Here is a 20,049-nt window from a genome sequence, read left to right as displayed (position 1 = left end):
TTCTTACGAAGTTAACGTCCAACCTTAACCAGCTAATTTCGTCTTAGGTTTAAGTCATGTTATGACATCAAACCCTAAGTGGAAGTAACTGAAAAAATAATCACTGAAAGTATGGAACCAATGCTACACCATGAGTTCCAATTTGTATATAATCAACAACCAAAAGAAAATTGTGTTTCTCTATCAATGGTTCCTAGGTACAGAAGTAAGATTAGAGAAATTCAAGGATGAACTCGTACGGTACTGATACAGGTATGACAAAAAAGACTACTTAGAGTGACACCGGACTTTCAGTAACTGCGAGGGCGAAAACTAACAGGATCCGGAGCTTCCCAGAGAACCTCGACCAGCAGCATATAGAACTTAATCTAATCTAACCTCCTAGCTCAAGGCTGCTCGAATCAATTTGGGCAGAATAAATGATTGTGTACTGCTGAAAATGAAGGGACTTCCCTTTCATAATGTATTGGTTGTATCAATAGGTGTGCGGTACTTTAGATTACACGGCTGTACACATTCCTCCTGAAATGAAAGATGCACATGGATTAGTAACGAGAATCATCATATTCAAATATATCCTTCTGTGAAAATTACCGCAGTGGAGACGGAGAATCATATTGAATGGCTTTCAGCATCTAAAGACCCTGTCACTCTTCCTCTATGTGTCCTTGGTTGTGTTTTTCTAATTATTAAAAATTTTGTTTCCCCTTTCAACAAGCATTTTCGAAGAAAAAATGGTTGAGAAGCGAGTAAACCGCAGCAAGATGATTTCTTGCCTTGATATTAAGATAGTAGTTATACTTCAGCAGTCTTTTCAAGAGAAATCCAGATATTATTGGGAAAAGTTTCATTATGTTCATAGTGATTTGTATATGTACTCGACAGAAAAGATCGACGGACCTGGCATCCAAGAGGAGCAGCAAAATTTCCGTTCATCAATGTGCTTCACATCAAGCCCAATAAACCATGACCCAGCACTAACATCATCATGAGCATAAGCACGAAGAATAGACCTGCAAACCGACAGAAAGCTATAAATTAAATCCTCCCAAAGTTGTCAGCATGCTACACGATACTATTGAAACATGAAAGAAGAAAAGATGAAGAGGCGGCGGAAGTACCTGTTTATTGATATAAATTGAGCCAAGGCTCTAGAAATGGCGTACAATTCACCAGAAGCATGTCTAAAGTACCTGCATCAGAAGCCAAGTGAAATATTACATAGTAGAACCTGGGAATTTAAGCAGCAAATTCAAATGCTATTATGAATTGCTTCAATACTTGAAGACTAGCAGCCTAACGCCTACCATGATCGTTCAGATGAGAATCCTTTATATAAAGGACATACAGAGAAAACTAAATAATCAACTTTACACCTTTTCCTTCTACTTACCTAACTAACAAACATTTTCAGACACACGTTGTTCCCTACAAAGAACTAATGACCACCCTCCCAGCATCATTAGGCAATCCAATATCACGTAGAACAGTCTATATGGAGAAATTACCAAGGCACTGTAGAAAAAATCAGTTATCATCGTTTCTCACATGTTTGTTTTTTTAGGATAACATTTCGTTGGGCTGCTCTAACAGGTCACTTCAGTCGAAAAGAGCCTTTTACTTATCTGACTAAATGAACATTTTCAAAGACACTTTTTCCATATAAAGAACTAATGATCAACCTCCCGCCATAAATTTGCCTAAATTTCCACCATGGAGAGAGAGAGAGAGAGAGAGCAACAACATGGATTAACAAATCTATCTTAAAGGTAGAAGAAAAGAAAAAAAATTCGTGCTTACGATTTTGCATCGCCAAATTTCCACCAGTCTGGCTCAAACCACTTGCGTGTTCTGTGTAATTGAGACAACACAAACCAATAAAATAGTTATATCTAATCTAAAATAACTCATAGTGTCAAAGTTTCCATCATATAAAGCATGTTTTCTGCACTCACGGTTCAGAGAAGACTTCGCCTGATTTCATGCACCCAATATAGACACGAGGCTTATCTAAATAAGTAGTTAGAGTTGCTCCCAGGACATCTGAGTCATAATAAAGGCCAAATATTAGTATGCACTTCAAATAAGTTGTTTAGGGGCATAAACTTTTCTGACACGGTTAACAGCCAACCATTACTATCCTTATTTTTCAATTATACCCTGTGGCGTCCAAATCTAAGCTACTCTGAAGTTAGACAAACAATTTCAGCATTTTTCACAAAGGTTCTATTGGTAAAACAATGGCAAAAAGAATCAAATTCCTAAATTGTAATTATATGTAATGCAGCTTTGATTTCCGAGATACAAATGAACACTTCACTTGAGATCATGACTAAATAACCATATAACTATGCTCTCATCTGGCAGTTTCTTTGGTTTTCTTCAATCATAAGCACAGGTTTTTAACTAGTAACTATTTTTATCCAAATTAATTACCAGAATTTAATTTAACGCAGGTATAACAGAAAGTATCACGAGGATTAACTATCTTCTTGTTTACTAGAAAGAATTATATTACAACTACCTACCAATATTAACATAAACATCATCATTGACCTTAACATAAAACTCAGCATCCCAGTTCTCTACTGCATGAATATAGAATGATTTTGTCTTTTTTGGCCGCTCCTCAGATGCCTCCACTTGATCATCCTGTAAAGTAAAAGAACAATTTAAACAATGTGTCGTAAACGTATCTGCCCGTAGCAATTTCAGCTATCCCACATATGATGACATGAATCAACCATGAGGGATGTCCACAAATTTTTGTTAAGGTCCATGAGCATGATAAAAGAAATAAAAATACGGAATGCACAGGGAGCTTTCCTCAAACTAAATTCAACGTTACATTGGCTAGTTCATACCTACAAACCAGCCATCAGTTAGTCATACTCTAACTAGCCATCACTTAGTCTCTATTCTACATACCAACTAGCTCAAAGCCTCGAACAGCACCTTGAATTTTTCACAGGACTTCTTAAGGAATCCAAATAGAATCACATGTGCGTACTAGTAATGAAAAAAAGTTCTTGACAATACGAAATTTCACCCAACTAAAAGATCCCACCAAATATATGTAAAACAGATTTGTTCAAATGGTTAACATACAAGAATAATGAAGTCGTTGGTCCGCTCATTTTCTTCGTCTATTTGCTTGTCCAAACTGTCTCCACGATTTGGGCTGCAAGATACACATACTTAACTGAACAGAACTGTAGACAATTCCTTGTCATCATTCTAAGTCATTGATATACAGACCTTCTTCCAATCACAAATCGCACAATGATGCCCTTTTCATCTGCCAATCTTTTTAGAGCTTCACCTGCACATATATACATAAAATTGCTATAACTGCTAAAGAAGTTTGGTCCACCATTGCAAACCAAAACATTTATGACTAGAAAATTGATAGGAGTGCATAAGACTGTACCACTAACATGGATCATTTATTTGCATAAAATTGCATTGAGGATAAAAGAAAAGAACGATGAAATTTGCACAAAGTACCTCTAGGCATCCACGCCTTACGAATTGCCTCCCTATTTTTCTTGCGGTCAAATGTTGTAATAATTCCTATAACAGCTAAAAGCTTCTTCTTAGATTGAGACCCCTCATTTTTTGACAAGCTCTTTGAGACGAAACCTTCCTGTCTTGCCGCAGTCAGTTGCATCTCAAGGGCGGACAACTGCTTCTGTTGCTCCCTAGAAAACAACCATCATTCATAACAGCAAAGACAATAACATAAAATTCGAAAATGACACCTTTTAAAGAATAGCTTTGATCAATCACCTGCAAGCTATAATTTTAAGTGTATCGTCTACGGATACAGCAGATTGACCCTGAAAGTAAAAAGTTGACGATTATCTGCCTAATTCGTAATCTCTTCGATACATATATACAGAAGTTAATGCACATTACTGTTGAGTTACGCATTTGAACTGAAATTGGAAGGTAAAACTTTGACAAAAACAAAATTTAAAAAAAAAAAAAAAAACGAAAAGGTAAAAAATTACCCGACCATTTCTTCTATCAATCTCCCGAATCAAATAAACCCTATCGGCAGCATCCTGCCACAGTCTATCAACACACCACAACTCATCAAACATTCATCATATTCAAAAAGATAAAAACTTTTCCATAAAAATGGAAAATATGAACAGCTCGAAATTCAAATAACAAAATTGGAAATTTGAGAACTCACCGGCCGGCGACGTAGATGGCGGCCATGGTGGAGACCATGGTGAGCAAGAGAGCTGAAATCCGAGAGTGAAAAGCCGAGCCAGATAGCCGGCTGTGAGACGGCCGGCAATGCATATTTTTCCTGTGCGGCAAAAACCGGAGAGACGCGGAGCTCGAGTGAATTCCGGTGAGCAGTGGGGAGCCAGATCTGAGTAGGGGTTTCGGAGCTCGATCAAGTCTGAAACAAACTGATCCTCTCAACTGAAGAAAGAAGAAGGAGACATCGACGTAACCGATTGTGCTCTCCGAAGTAACGGGATTGTTGCAATTAATTAAATAAACTGTCCCCACGTGTTTGCGAGGGCGATTAAATAAAAAAAAAACTTCAAATTTTTATATTTTAATTAAAAATTATTTACTCATTTTATTTAATAATAAATTTTTTTTTTTTTAAAAAGAAGAAAAAACTCACCGTTTAACCTATTTTGAGCCAAATAAAGCCCCTGCAACTTTGCAAAACTACCAACATCATTACCTACCAAGTTCACTACCTCCAAATCCACACATTTGGAAAGCTAAAAAAGAATGTCCCCACCAATTCTATTAAACCCACGATTCAAAACTCTCAACGTCCTCAAGCCTGAAAACCGGGTTGGCAAATTTCCGTTCCACGAATTCCCCTCAAGATCAACCACTTCAAGCTTCTCCAACCCCCAAATTTCCTTCGAAAATTTGCCACCAAGTTCATTGAAAGGTAGCGATAAAACTCTAAGCTCACAGAGCTTGCCTTTTAATTTGGTAATTGAAAACAACATTTTAAATATAATTATTGTGAACATAATCTTCTTAAAGTTTTGATCTAAAGGATCACTTATGGGTTCATCGTTTTTTATGCAATGGGTGCTTTTACAAGACCAAAAATGTCTAAGTTTCAAAACTTACGAAGGTAGACCAATAACTAGGCACTATTTATGAAACTGGACCTAGAAATAGACGCTATTTATGAAATTGAATCAATTACTATACACTATTTATGAAACTGGACGCAATAACTAGCAACTATTTATGAAAATGACCAAGAATTAGACACTATTTATGAAAGTGGACCAAGAACTAGACACTATTATGAAACAGGACCACTAAATAGTGTAGTACCATTCAGTTTCATAAATAGTGTTCAGTTTCATAAACAAGTGTTTGTAATGGACGCACGGGTCCCACGCGTCAGATTTTTTTCTTTTCTTTTTGATATTAAAATTTAAGTTTTTCTGTCATTTTTATTAAAATTTAAGAGGTTTTCATTAATATTTAATTCTTTTTTATTAAATAAAGTTATAGCATAGTTTTTTTGTTAAAATAAACTTAGCCCAAACCCTTTTCATAAAATTTCCCTTAAATAAAATGAGATTTAATTTTTTTTTTCTTTTTTACTAGTTATCAAATATGAAATATTCTTGTTATATCCGCCTCTGTAGGAAAGGTGAACCTTACCGCTCATACTTGTAATCACATGAGGAATTTGATTGAGGAGAAATTGAATTGAGAATGAGTTGAAATGAGGAGAAGTCAGAATTGGATTTCTGTTGAAATTGTTTACTTAAATGTTCTAAAATTGGAATAGAAATGACACCAATTCTATAAAGCTGTTTACTAATTCGACAGAATCGGAATATAAGCTAGTATACAACAATAACAAAGCCCTATCTCATTACGTGAGGTCGACTATATGAATCCTAGAATGTCATTGCGCTCGGTTTTGTGCTGTGTCTTCTGTTAGATCCAAGTAGTCCAAATATTTTCTTGGAGCCTTTTTCCAAGTCTTCCTATATCTTCCTCTACCCTTTTGGTCCTGGACATCTGTCTCATACTCGCATCTTATAACTGGAGCATATGTAGGTCTTCGTTTCACATGTCCAAACCACCTTAATCTATTCTCTCTCATCTTACTTTCAATTTCAACTACTCTTAATTTGTCTCGAATATCCTCATTCTTAATCTTGTCATTTTTCCCACACATCAAACGAAGCATTATCATCTTTGCAGCACTCATTTTGTGTGTGTGTGTTGATACTTCACAGCCCATCATTCTCTGCCATAAAACATTGCCAGCTTTATTGCCGTCCTATAAAAGTTTCCCTTGAACTTTAGTGATATACGACAGCCGCACAACACACCCAATACACTATTCCACATCATCTGTCCAGCTTGTATTCTTTAAACTAGTATGATTACTAAAATGCTCGTCTGAAGTCAATTATTTTATATGCTTTTTTAATAATTTTGATATAATGTATAATAGTAAACAAAAAAAAAAAAAAAAAAAACTAAAATTGCTCTTTTATTTCATAGACACACTAAAGAGTAGGAAACTACCAATAATTTCATTAAAGTCATATTTTACATCAAAGTACATTTGCCTAACCATCTTAAGTAACCTAAAAAAAATAGTCATACCATGTCAAAACATCATATTATCAACAAAATATTCATAACCTGCCTAAACATCATATTAACAACAAAATATTCTTAACCTGCCTAAACATCATATTATCAACAAAAAGTAGTTATTCCTAATCATCATGGTATCATCTAATCAGTCATTAGATTTATAAAACATTCACAATCTTTCCAAATATGCCATCATGGTAGCAAGCAGGTCATAGAAAAAAAACTAGCATTCACAAATCTTTGGACTATCACTTAGATGCCATTATGCATCTAAGTCTGCAATAGAGTAGTGCCCTATACACTCTTCCTTTTGTCGGGCATGTTGAAAAAGACCCTTAGAAGGTCATGTTCTTTAGCCAAGAAGTTGGTGACTTGAAACAATTCATTGGGAGCTAAAAACTTCATTTTGCTCAACCTACCATAAAGTTTTTGTTGCATTTCAGTCAAATTTATGTCGATTGAAAGTGCATGGACTAGACCATTAAGCTTAGGTCCCACATCACCTATAGCTTTAGCCATAACAGAAAATTGCTTAGCCATTTCATCCTAACTCTTGCCCTCTTGCCACCACTGTTGGATGTATTACTTCTACATTCCTTTGTTGTTGGGTTTTCAGTATTGAGAAAAAAGTATCAACATCATCTCCACTTTCATCCTCGCCCTCATTTTGATTGACATTGACATTAACATCTTCAAGTCTAACTTCTTCTTCATTGTCATTAGCATTACTAGCATTTGAACACACAACACGATCTTTTGCATAATCTTGTTGATGCACAAAATCAGTGAGGACTTTGGTACAATAGAAAGTGTCAAGTTTGTGACCTTCACCAGATTGCTCTGGTCACGAGTGTAGATACGTAGGTAAATGGACAGAGATAGGGAAGCAAACATAAGACGTGCGTGGTTCACCCATAATGGCTACGTCCACGGAGTAGAGGAGTTCTCATTATTGTGAAGGGTTTACACAAATACATAGGTTCAAGCTCTCCTTTAGTGGGATCTAGTGACTGATTTAGTACAAATGACATTAGGGATTATTATGGGAGAATCATCCCCTTTTATAGAAGAGAGTTTCTAGCTTTGTTCTGACATTGACACGTGTCGTGCTGTGATTGGCCTCTGACTTTGACACGTGTTGTGTTGTGATTGGCCTCTAATATCGACACACGTTGCGTTGTGATTGGCCTCCTGGTTAGAGGGAAACTCTTGTGGGTCATTGACAGTATATAGTTGACCAGTGCTTAATAGTTTCGGGATTGGTCAAGTATGGTACAAACAGTGTTCCCCTAAGTTTTCGAGTGAAGAAAGCTCCTCGGTTGGGGACTTACAAGATCCAAGCCATTGAGTAATCACGAAACTTCTAAGTACCAAAGCGTGATATAATTTTCACTTGCCTCCGCCCCATAGGTAGATGCGGCTTCTTCTCTGGAAGTACTTTTCCTCCATCCAGGAATGGTATCTTTAGCTGATGTTAACGCACAAGGTAATGTATCATTTTCATTTGAAGCTTACTTGTAGTTTTAGGCTAGGTCAAGTGCGAGTCCCCCAAGTCTTTGAGCAATAAGATCTGCCGAAAGAGGTAACAGACAAGGTAAGCAATCAAAGTTCCTAGCAATCAGTTTTAGATCAGAAGTTTTATTTCGGGTTTTGGCTAATTGTTCTCCTTCTCCTTGTTTTGCAAACCGCACAAAGAAAAAGACATGGAGAAAAGATGATATGAGATATTTTTGCTTTTGAAAAAGTAACGGATGAATTGGCACGTGTTGTTGTACTTGTTGACTTTCCACAGGCTTATTCTTGAACTGGGCTGTAGGGTTTTCCAGTTTCCTCCAAACGAGCGAGTCGACTCAAGAATTTGCGGGTCAAAATAAGTCCGTCAAATCTAGGGTACATTCGATCCTGATGATATATGATACTTCTGTTGTTGACAAAGTAGTGGATGTGGTATGGCGAGGCTTTGTTCTTCGGCGACGGTGCTAGCAAAAGGCTATTGAAGCTTCTCAATCTTTTCAATTAGAGCAATGATGCCAAGCTTGGATTTGACTTAGACTTATCTGTCTAGATTGTGCGGTTCTAAAGGAAGGGCGTCATGCTGTAGTGATTTGTTCTAGCTCATCATTAAACTTTCTGCTTCAATCTTTTGCATAGCAGAAGTGGTGCACAACCTTTGCATTTGAATGGTCTTAATTGCATCACTTCTTAACAACTCATCCATGCTTGGCAGCTCTAGTGTAAAAGGCTGCCATCATATCGACTGTTCTGCGGCACTTGCCGAAGGAATTCGTGACCTTGACAACAGTTGAGGATGAGTACTCAAGAGCAATGTTATGTAAGCAGCTAGTCAAAGGTTTCGGGCAATCAATTCTAGATCGAAAGTTTGATTTCAGGTTCCGACTGATTGCATTCTCTCTTTGTTCTGCAAGTAAAAGCAAGGGCAAAGGAAAAGACAGGAAAAAAGCATGATATGGGGTACTCTTACTTTCAATCCTGATGATATGAGATATTCTTGCTCTGATGTGGCTGGTTGGCAGAGGTATTATTGAGGGGGAAGAAAACATAGTATTTCGAAAGGCTATATTGGGAGTGCCGTTTTGGATGTGAGGAAGGGTTGAGCATTTTTGCAGGTTTGTCTGTCTGTTGAGGATGAAGGTGGACATATATAGGAATTCTTCCAACAGTAAGTAGTAATAATGTTCCTTTACCTTTCTCGGTCATAGCAATGCAGTGGGAGCTGCAAGGTTCACGTGTCTTAACTTTGTCAGAGATCTTTGACAAAGTGGTCCACGTTACCTGGAAAGCTGATGTTACGTGTGAAAAGCGTCGAAAATTTTTATCCATTAAAATTCGGCTCTCAAGGTTCGGATAGCGGTGCTCTATTGATTTTCAAAACAAACAATCCTGTTGGGGATCTGGTTCTCGAGATTCGAATAGCGGTGCCTTTTCGATTTTTGAGCAAGCAATCTTGTTGGGGATCTGGTTCTCGAGATTCAGAGAACGGTGCCTCTTCGATTTTTGAGCAAGCAATGTTGTTGGGAGTGCTTTCTCGGATGTGAGGAAAGGTTAGGCATTTTTGCAAGTCTGCTTTGCCATGGAGCACGGAGGTTGACACACTAGGGGATTCAACCCATAATCCTCAAAATAATGCTTACCTTATTTGTTATGCTGAGTAGGTTACGTATCAAACCCACACAAGGCATGTCCCTAAATAGTTATATCTTTACCATTAGGGATACTGCAATATCTTGGAGATCCACAAAATAGATCTTAGTTGCGAAATCTTTGAATCGTTCCAAGACTCACTGCACCTCACTACGCTACACATGAGAAACATGGTTGAGAGCTCTTGTTGTGGATATTTGAAGTATTTGTGGTTTTTCATCCATCGTTGAGTCCCAACGACGATCTATGAAGATAATGCCACCATACCAAGACATGATAAATAAACAAAGTCAACACCAAGCATATTGCGTTTACATCACATCAGCAAAGCATTAGAAGATTGAAGTTAAGCAAATCTGTTCCCCAGACAACCTGGTTGACCTCTTAACGAAGTCATTGCTGAAGTCTACCTTCTAGAAGATTGTTCAAGGAATTAGCATGCGTATTATCTAATTTGCAATGTTGTAGCTCTCATTTGAAAGTTTGTCAAATTCAGGGGAGTATCTATAAGTATACTCACTTAATCCTAATGTACTTTTTTTTTTCTTTTTTTCTTTTTCTGCGATTAGGAGCATATTTCCCTTTAGAGTTTTACTACCTGACTAGGTTTTAACGAGGTACCCATCATGGGCTGGTCATACCTTTGTGTGTTCTACTTGCGTCTTAAGATGTTTAGTTTTGACTTGATGCAAGTTCTCACTTTTCTCTCCCTATAGACCCATGGTAGAATTTGTATTACTTGTAGAGCAAGTTTCTCTCACCTTATGATTTACTATAAATCACAGACAAAGGGAAATATACATCCCATAAATTCCTCAATTCTCTCTCATCTTTGCCATACATATAAGAGAAAATAGGCCACAACAAAATGTAATATATAATTAATGATTCCTCCATACTGATACTAAGACTTTTTATGGTTGTATGAGTAGTAAAATGCAAATGAAGAGATAATATCAATGTTGTATTGGTCCTTCATGCAATTTGCTCTCCAACAATATGGTGTTAATGCTCATTAGATCAAGTTCACGACGTACTGCAATTCTTCAGTTTCTTTAACTTATTTTGATGAATTATGATATCGTTATTTTCTCCTTCTTGTGAAATTACGACATGTTTGAAATTATTTTTGTAGAAAATACTTTTCCTCCCATTTAACAATGTCCTCAATGACATTTTTTTTTCTTCATACAGAGGGTATAAAATCAAACCTAGATTTCAAATGCAGAAGTAAAAAGTAAAAATAAGAAGAAAAAAAGGAATTTTAATGAAAAGATACTGTTTATTTAACATAAAATCACATTTTATCTTAAAAAATTAATCTTGATACTATTTATTTTACATTTTATTTTGTATTTATCGTTAAAATTTAAAATTTTCAAACTACTTTCATTAGATTTAAAATATAAAAAAAATGCTAAAAAGTAAAAATAAAAGGATAAAACAATGTAGAAAAACCAAAATTAAAATAATAATAAAGAAAGAAATCCACACAGTATACTCTGATTGATTGATGATGCGTGTATAAAACCGGTTACTCTCTCAGCCTTGCAGTTTCTCTCATCTCCGATTTACGACCGCGAAAACCCTCACTGTAACTTGGCTCTGCGCGCGAAGAGAGCCGTCGATCTTCTCCGATCCGATTCACCGATCAGCGAAGATGAACGACGCAGATGTCTCCAAGCAGATCCAGCAGATGGTGAGGTTCATCCGCCAAGAAGCTGAGGAGAAGGCCAACGAGATCTCCGTATCTGCTGAGGAAGTACGTCTCCCAATCATCCTTCAATTTCCGCATTTTCCCCCAATTTCTTACCTTTCTGCAACCCTGAAATCGATCTTAATCTCGATCCAATTCATTGGCAGTCAATTTCTGTGTGTATATGCGTAATTCGATTGTTTATTTGGGGGGTTCTGTAGGAATTCAACATTGAGAAGTTGCAACTCGTCGAGGCGGAGAAGAAGAAGATCAGGCAAGAGTATGAGAAGAAGGAGAAGCAAGTCGACGTCCGAAAGAAGATGTATGATTTCTTGAATCTTTCTAATTCTGTGTATATTATCTCAATTGGTAAATTTATCTCATTGTTTAATGTTTTTATTGATGAAACGAATGCGCTTTCTGCTGTTTGGTTTTGAATGTTAGTCACTGTTAGGTTGAATTCGGCTTTGGAAGTAGTTAACATGTGGAATGCGGTAGTGAATTCGATAGTTGGGAAGTGGCGAAGATAGTTGCTTTCGTCGATTTTATGGATTTCGATGAAAATCGAGGGATTTGGTTAGAAATTAGGTTGAAACTTGAAAATGAGTTGATTATTCTGAGAGATCTTACTGTCAGGAGGAGTTGGATGTATATGAAATGATTGCTGAATTTTGATGATCCTGAAAATTGTGTCCATGTTGTATTAGGATTTCGAAAAACCAGACTTTTGAAGTCATAGCTTTAGCTCAAAGGGTATTGAACTAGGTGGGGGATGGGGGTAGAACGAGGTTCAAATCTTATTGTAAACAAAATGAGTTCTGTTTTTGCGGGGTTCAATTTGGGTTTTTGGGAAGGCTTTCCTTTTGTTTTTGTGTCCCTTGGCTCTGCACAAATGCCACATATGTGGGTAAGTAACTGTGTGTTTCATGGGTTGTTGCAGTGAATACTCGATGCAACTCAATGCTTCTCGTATTAAAGTACTTCAGGCTCAAGATGACGTGGTTAACTCCATGAAGGAGGCAGCATCCAAGGATCTTCTGAATGTGAGCCAAGATCACCATGCGTACAAAAAGCTTCTGAAAGATCTCATCGTTCAGGTTTGTTATACTTCTTATGTAGTTGACAAGGTTCACCTGCCTCCCGGGTTTTTATGTGAACCTACATAACTATCTTCTAGTGGAAATGGCTTGAATTTAATGTATTATTCAGGGTCATGATTTCATATCCTTCATCAAGAACAGATTGCTATAACAAATTAGTGAATTCAATTACTGAGCTCCTGAATGGTCTCTACTTTCTATTTGACTTGAACTTTATCCATACTTTCATGGATAAATTAATTATTACCATTGGCTTACTGAAAATAATGATTTTGTGTTGCAGAGTTTGCTCAGGCTCAAAGAGCCTGCTGTTTTGTTGCGTTGTCGGAAAGATGACCTACATCTGGTGGAGGCTGTACGGGAATCAGCGGGAGAGGAATATGCAGGCAAAGCAAAAGTTCATTCACCAGAGATTATAGTGGACACTACTGTCTTTCTTCCACCTGCTCCTACCCATCATAATCCCCATGTTTCTTCCTGGTATGTTCCCGTAGTCTTATAATTAAACCTAACATCATCCAGTTTGGAAATCCATGAGTTTTGTACTCCATGGCTTTCTAGCTGCCGGATTTAGTCAGCCTTGCTAATGTTTAGCTTATCAAACAGTTCTCTTCTTTATTTAGAGAAAGTGAATGGTCGAACTTGCTGATAATAGTTTATTGGTTGTTCAGTTCTGGAGGTGTAGTACTGGCTTCTCGAGATGGGAAGATTGTTTGTGAGAACACGCTTGATGCACGATTGGACGTTGTATTCCGTAAAAAACTTCCAGAGGTATTTTCCTTGCAAAGTATCAGTTTTGTTTTTATGCAATGTAACACCATTCATGCCGGTTTATGTATTTAAGCCACCTTATAATCATACTGTGATTTTCGCCTGAGGCCGCTATTAACTGAGCTTCTAATTCTTGTTATCGCAGATCCGCAGAAAGCTCTTCGGTCAGGTTGCTGCATAAATGGGATGATGAATTGTATTGTGTTTTTATTTTGTACCCCAAGCTATGTGGCCTTGAGATTAAAATACCGGTCATCGACCATCGGATCTGTTGTCCGATTAATCGTTTGCGTATGTCCGATTTTCTAGTTCTTTATATGTGGGTAAAGATATCTTTAGCTGTTATTTGATTTGGTGTTCATATCGTCTGGGACATATTTGCAGATCTACTCATTCATGCTAGTAGTGGGATGGTATTAATAAAAGTTTGCAGCTTATTAGACTATTATATTGGGGTTTAAACTTTAAATTGTCTAATTAGTCTGGTGAAGATGAATGGGAGATCACGTGAGCTGTCACGTGAACCATATCTGTTCTGCATTAATTGTCGTTTGTCTTTTTGGGTAATTACCTGTAAAACGACAAGAATGTTGCCTTGTTATACTATTTTGTCGATATTATCATAAATCAATGTGGATTTGATTTCTAAGCTCATCATGTTCCCCTCACTTGTATTACTGTTACGGGAGATCAAATCTTCTACGTTTAAAATAAGTGTACTTTTTCTGTAATTTCAATTATTGTTTGACACATATTAGATACGATAATAAAGATGTCCACATCAAATTTAGGTGCGGAAAATTTAGTCGCCTATCACCGGAGCTTCCCTTTTGTTGAGGTTTATTAGCTCCACGAATGCACCACTCAATTTACATCATTGCTGGAAATTTTACTCGTGTCTTTTCTTGTGGGGTTGGTTGAAAAGTGCTCCAACGGTTCAACCCAGTTAGACCAAAACAATCATTTTGGTTTGATTTGGTTTGGTTACCAAATGAAATTGTTCGTTTTTTGTGAGGATAAGAAATGTTTCATATTGGCAAGTTATTAACTTTTGTATATGCTTATTATGAATTGAATTTTTTTTTATTGTCAATTAGTTTTACAGTAGAACCTTAACTTTTAAATTAAAAATATGAAAAGTAGCTGAATTTTTGGGTCGAAGCTTGATCATTGCCAACTTGTGGGATACCCAATGGCTCACTTGGCTCGGTCATGGGGGCGAGCAACTAATGGTCTCGCAGGGTCCTTTTGGTCAATGTGTGTGTTCGCAGGATTGGCTTGGTCTAGTAACTGTCAACATGGATTTTCGTTGGAGTAAAAGACGTGCTATAGTAGGTTCGTCAATTGCGGGTGTATATTCTGCTTAAAAAGTTACATGCCTAAACAAGGGGAAATAACAACACTGAATCCTTTGTAGGAACGTAATAACGAACTTGTAAAATGAATATCTTTATCATGAAAAGATTTGTTGTTCTCTTATTTGAACAAGTAATAGTTATGTCTTGGTTCGAGTGAGGATAGCATTTCTCTTCCACATGTCCATGGAGTTTTGAAAAATCCAAACATCTTAGAGAGAGAGAGGTAGGAATTTATCAAACGAACTGCACTCATTCGTATACGTCAAGAATCCATTAATAAGAAGGGGCTGGGAAAAGCTTGAACCCAATTCCTACAGTGATGAATATAAGCTCAATTGAAATTCCTGAGGAGTTATACATTTGTGTATTAATAAGACCATTCACTATTTCTTGAAGCTCAATCTCTCCCATTTGGTTCAATTTTGCTTCTGGTTTGAGACCTAAACCGAATCAATTTGAACTATGATGTTACATTCGTTCACTATGTAACTTGAGACTAAAATTAAACCAAAATAAACCACACCCTTCAAAAGTTAAAAGACTAAACAGAAGTGGAGTTCACTCACCGCATACGTTTTTAAGAAAGGCACGACGTCCCAAGAAAACGGTACAGCGACTAGCAACCCTCCAAGCCCAACATCAGCCCTGATTAGATGGGTCCTAATTCTCCACTGAAATTTAGCCCAATCCAACTCATAGAGGCTTTATCCAGAACATTTCGGGCTGAAAAAATGGAACCTCCATGCTATTCACAAATCCTCTCTCTCTCTCTCTCTCTAGTCCTCAGTGCCTCTGATCTCTAGCTGAAAGGAGCAACCGGCGTGAACGAAGAAGGTTCACCGCCTTCAACAGCTCGACGCCGAGAAACTGAACCTGCAGGTTGTCCGGAAGAACCGTAAGCACAAGCTTTCCAAACACGAACATTGTTTTGCTTCTTATTCGACTCTATTCATTCTGTGCACTCATAGATATTCATCTTCCACCCCTCGATGTGGAAGAAATTCAATGATTTTTCCTCTGCCATTCGTGTTTATTTGTTGGGTTTGATTTAGATTTCGAAAAAACCCATTTCTTTTTTTTAGTTCGTCGGTTGTTCTTCAGAAAAAAAAAAAATTGAAATTTTATGGAATTTTTTTTTAACTCTTGATATTTTGTTGTGAATTCTGAGGTGAATTTGGTGGATGGGCAATCTGGGTTTCTATTTTTTAGCCAATTAATGCATATTTGTGTACTTGGTAGTTCTTAATTACATTAAATTTTGGTTATTTTCTTCTACTTTCTAAGCAACCAAACAGAGCATCACTCTAGCTAATCACTGTTTCCTGTGGTTGTCTTTGTCCAACTGTGCAGAGTTTGAAGCTTCGGAATACTTTTTTTTTGTTTTTGACCGAAACACTTATGAATGGCGTGGAGAGAGCTTGGCAAAAGGGTAAGTGTTCATTTATCCTGGAACAGACACAGAAGTGCACAAGTACCTTTATTATAGGCTCATTTGGAAGTGCTTTTAAAATGACTGAAAGTGTTTTTGCTGAAATTAATTTTCGGTTCCAAAAGCACTTTAAGTGCTTTTTGGAATAAACACCACCAGATATGTGTTTTTCAGGATTCACTTGGATTCACTTTAAGTGCTTTTTGGTTTCAAAATATTTTCACCAAAAATGCTTTCAGTCATTTTAAAAGAACATCTTTTGGTCGAATCAGTTTTATTTGTCTAATATGATTTGTAGTTCCTATAAGGTGATCTTCTAACTGCCCCTGCGCCCTTTATATTTTGGTTCACCCCTGCCTTCGGTTGTCTTATAATCTTTTCACTCATTCTTGGTTAAGCATTATAAAACTCGGTATTATATTTTTGTATTGTATATATGTATCATCTATACCATTGGCGTTTAAAACGTTTTGTCTGAATTTCTTGTCGCAGGGGTTATGTGCCAGTCTAACTACGGATTTAACTGCAAGACTACGAAGACATGCAGTGGGATTTACATCTGTGTCTACTGTTGAGGATGTAATAAAATCAGTGTCTGCTGCTAGCAGATGCGTACCAGGTAATCTGATACTTCACGAGGAAGAACTTTTTGTGTGATAATTTGGACTTCATATCTCAAAAGAGCCTTAATCTTTATCCAGTTTGTTTTCGTATTTACCCTTGGAATTCAGTATACCTAATAAATTTCTGATACCGAATACAACTCAGTTTTGTAATTACTGCCGCTTTTGATTGCTTGTTGTTTCTATTATTTTTAACTAAGCATAATTTTACCAGATCGTAGTTGCATGTTTTGAATTGAATCAAAGAAACTACCAGAAAGAAGTATTTATTTTTTTATCTCGTTTAGATACTTACATTATATTTCATCATTGCTCATTTCTTAATTGCAGATCCCTCATTTAGATTTATGTCAACGAAGCTTGATTGTTGTGAAGGCTTGACAAAAGATTCCCTGATACGGTAAGTTGATCTTTCTGTTTCTTTTTGGTTGCTTGTTCATTGAGTCCTAAGGGTTGGGCATATCCAATGTTGAAGTGTTAGTTAGAATTCTTTTTTCACATTTCAGTTTGAGCCCTTGATGTACATTTTCTAATTTCAACCTTTGTGGTGGAAAATTTTGCGGTTAGATGCTATCATGTAAGCCCAGAACCGTTTGCTAGAAAAGGAAATGAAGACTCATTTGGTTTAAAAACTCCCAAGAAAGGGAAGTTCAAAAGGAGGGACCATAAGGCACACCCTCCTGTTGAAGCTCCATATGTGCCTCCTAAACCACAGAGAACTACCAAATCTATGCCAGATAAGATTGAGATTTTTGAAGGCATGACAGTTGTTAAACTTGCAAAGCGTACTGGTGAGTCAATACCGACTCTGCAAAGTATTCTTACAAAGTTCGGGGAAAAGGTTGACACAGAGTTTGATCCTCTCAGCATTGACGTTTCGGAGCTGATTGCAATGGTACTTCCCTTATTGCCACTGAAATGAAATATTATTCTTGATTAGTATCCAATTTTATTGTTAACAAATTTTAGTTTTCGATTCTCACCATAAGAAAATGTATACATGCTTAGAATCGAAGTCAAAATATAAAATGTGTGTTGTGGAAAATCTCGAAGTCTGAAATATGCTTAAATGAGAAAATTTGCTTCCAAAGCCATTTTCACTTCTTGGAAGTTTGGGGAGGGAGGGCATGTTATTTGAAGGGATGGTTTGTTATATGTTTTACTAAAAATCATTATTGGGAAGGATGCAATCCGCTCTTACAGTTCGGAACACCAATCACAATACCCATAGTTGGGCACTATATTTCATATAGTAACTCAGAACTTTCTACTTGCTGCTCTTTAGCATTGTTTTCCTTGAATGACATGTATAATTATTATGATATTCTGCATATTGGCCACTTTAAAAACTTGAATGAGTTGTGGATTAATTTGTAAGAAGTTGGGATCAACGTTAGGAGGCTGCACTCCAATGAGGGTACAGAAATTGTACCTCGGCCACCAGTTGTAACTGTCAAGGGTCACGTTGACCATGGGAAAACCTCGCTTCTAGATGCTCTACGTCAAACATCTGTGGCTGCCAAGGAAGCTGGAGGAATTACTCAACATCTAGGTGCTTTCGTTGTTGGCATGACATCAGGAGCATCAATTACATTTCTTGACACCCCTGGTCATGCAGCATTTAGTGCGATGCGGGCAAGAGGGGCTGCTGTCACAGATATAGTTGTGCTAGTTGTAGCTGCTGATGATGGGGTGATGCCTCAAACTCTTGAAGCCATGGCTCATGCAAAGGCAGCTAATGTACCAATTGTGGTTGCAATTAATAAATGTGATAAACCGGCTGCTAACCCGGAAAGAATAAAACTCCAGCTTGCTTCTGAGGGTTTGCTGCTGGAGGAGATGGGTGGAGATGTTCAGGTTGTGCGGGTTTCAGTGTTAAAGAAGACTGGATTAGATAACTTGGAGGAGGCTTTGCTTCTCCAAGCTGAGATTATGGATCTCAAATCTCGAGTTGATGGGCCTGCTCAAGCTTATGTGGTGGAGGCAAGGCTTGATAAAGGAAAGGGTCCAGCAGTTACAGCAATAATGAAAGCAGGGACTTTAGAATCCGGGCAGTATGTAGTTGTGGGATCAGAATGGGGCAGAATAAGGGCTATTAGGGACACGGCGGGGAAGTTGGCGGAGAAGGCAAGACCTGCAATGCCAGTTGAGATTGAAGGGTTGAAAGGACTTCCAAGGGCGGGAGATGATATCATTGTTGTGGAATCTGAGGAGCGAGCTAGAATGCTTACTGCAGGGAGGAAAAAGAAATTTGAGAGAGATAGACTTAGGAAGATTAAAGCTGAGATGGATGTGAGGAATGGGGAAGAAATGTTAAAAGTAAAAAACGCAGAAGTGTCTGGAGATGAGCCAAAAAAGGAGGAACCCAAGCGGGTGGAGTTGCCAATAATAGTAAAAGCAGATGTGCAGGGCACCGTCCAAGCTGTTACAGATGCATTAGCGAATTTAAATAGTCCTCAGGTGTGGCACTAGATCATAATGGTCATTTTTCTTAACAATTGATTGTTGCTTTGATTAAAGATGTTTTTTAGGTTTTCCATGCAATGCTATGTGCAGTAATCATCTTTTGATACTGTTCTTTTTTAAAAAAAAAATATCATTTTTCTTGCTGAAATATTTCACGCTCTAAACTGCTCTTTGGATGGCGAAACCTTAACCAAATGATGCATTTAAAGATGTTTTTGTATTGTTTTCTATGATTCTCTGCGTCCTAACTAATCTTGCTACTCGTTGTTCTTGATATTTCTTCAATTATTCGCCAGGTCTTTGTGAATGTAGTGCATGTTGGTGTTGGGCCTTTATCTCTCTGATTTGGACATAGCACAAGCCTGTGGTGCCTGCATTATTGGATTTAATATAAAGACTCCACCCACTTCCCTCAGTTTGGCTGCAACTCGAGCCAATATAAAGGTACTAGCCTCTCCTTTTATGATTATCGCCATTTTTGTAAGTATGTTACTCTCGCTTTTTTTAAATCATTGGAAGAGATGCACTTTTTCAAACAGTCTATAGGATTAGGATACGACACTCGAATTTTGGGCGTGAGCAATTGGAGTTGAACTTTTATTTTCGTTAGCGTGTAAAGCTTGAAAGATTGATTTATTCTGTTTTTGATGGCTTAGATAATGCTGCATGGTGTTATATATCACCTTCTGGAAGACATTGGCAATTTTATAGTAGACAAAGCCCCCGGAACTTATGAAACCAAGGTTGCCGGGGAAGCTGAGGTGCTAAGTATTTTTGAGCTCAAAGGAAGGAGCAAGACCAAGGGACCTGATGTGAA

The 20,049-nt window shown here is 37.4% G+C and overlaps 2 protein-coding genes across 2 annotated transcripts; one reads left to right on the top strand and one right to left on the bottom strand.

Annotated features, from left to right (window-relative positions):
- Nucleotides 1–106: 106 nt before the first annotated feature.
- Nucleotides 107–4,488, bottom strand: LOC137713664 (hydroxyproline O-galactosyltransferase HPGT1-like). Its single transcript, XM_068452993.1, has 12 exons — nt 4,202–4,488; nt 4,014–4,077; nt 3,790–3,839; nt 3,508–3,701; nt 3,259–3,322; nt 3,109–3,181; nt 2,529–2,652; nt 1,956–2,043; nt 1,801–1,851; nt 1,122–1,193; nt 901–1,013; nt 107–522 (listed from the first exon to the last, which is right to left on the bottom strand). Exons 1-12 carry the CDS (start codon nt 4,312–4,314, stop codon nt 500–502), a joined length of 1,029 nt encoding a protein of 342 aa, XP_068309094.1. The 5' UTR covers nt 4,315–4,488; the 3' UTR covers nt 107–499.
- Nucleotides 4,489–11,320: 6,832 nt separating this feature from the next.
- LOC137712530 (V-type proton ATPase subunit E-like) lies at nt 11,321–13,804 on the top strand. The gene is made up of 6 exons (XM_068451606.1): nt 11,321–11,551; nt 11,707–11,807; nt 12,426–12,582; nt 12,869–13,065; nt 13,257–13,356; nt 13,502–13,804. The coding sequence occupies exons 1-6, from the start codon at nt 11,450–11,452 to the stop codon at nt 13,535–13,537; spliced, it is 693 nt and encodes a 230-aa protein (XP_068307707.1). The 5' UTR covers nt 11,321–11,449; the 3' UTR covers nt 13,538–13,804.
- Nucleotides 13,805–20,049: the final 6,245 nt, after the last annotated feature.

Source organism: Pyrus communis, chromosome 13, assembly GCF_963583255.1.
Source record: "Pyrus communis chromosome 13, drPyrComm1.1, whole genome shotgun sequence".
Lineage (NCBI taxonomy): Eukaryota > Viridiplantae > Streptophyta > Magnoliopsida > Rosales > Rosaceae > Pyrus > Pyrus communis.
This window is presented reverse-complemented; position numbering and strand designations above follow the sequence as displayed.

Coding starts and splice junctions, on each gene's coding strand:
- LOC137713664 (XM_068452993.1), bottom strand. CDS start 4,314: ATGCATTGCCGGCCGTCTCACAGCCGGCTATCTGGCTCGGCTTTTCAC. Junction 3,840..4,013: donor TTGATAGAAGAAATGGTCGG/GTAATTTTTTAC, acceptor TTTTACTTTCAG/GGTCAATCTGCTGTATCCGT. Junction 1,014..1,121: donor CAATTTATATCAATAAACAG/GTACTTCCGCCG, acceptor GTCGGTTTGCAG/GTCTATTCTTCGTGCTTATG.
- LOC137712530 (XM_068451606.1), top strand. CDS start 11,450: ATGAACGACGCAGATGTCTCCAAGCAGATCCAGCAGATGGTGAGGTTC. Junction 11,552..11,706: donor TCTCCGTATCTGCTGAGGAA/GTACGTCTCCCA, acceptor GGGGTTCTGTAG/GAATTCAACATTGAGAAGTT. Junction 12,583..12,868: donor TGAAAGATCTCATCGTTCAG/GTTTGTTATACT, acceptor TTTGTGTTGCAG/AGTTTGCTCAGGCTCAAAGA.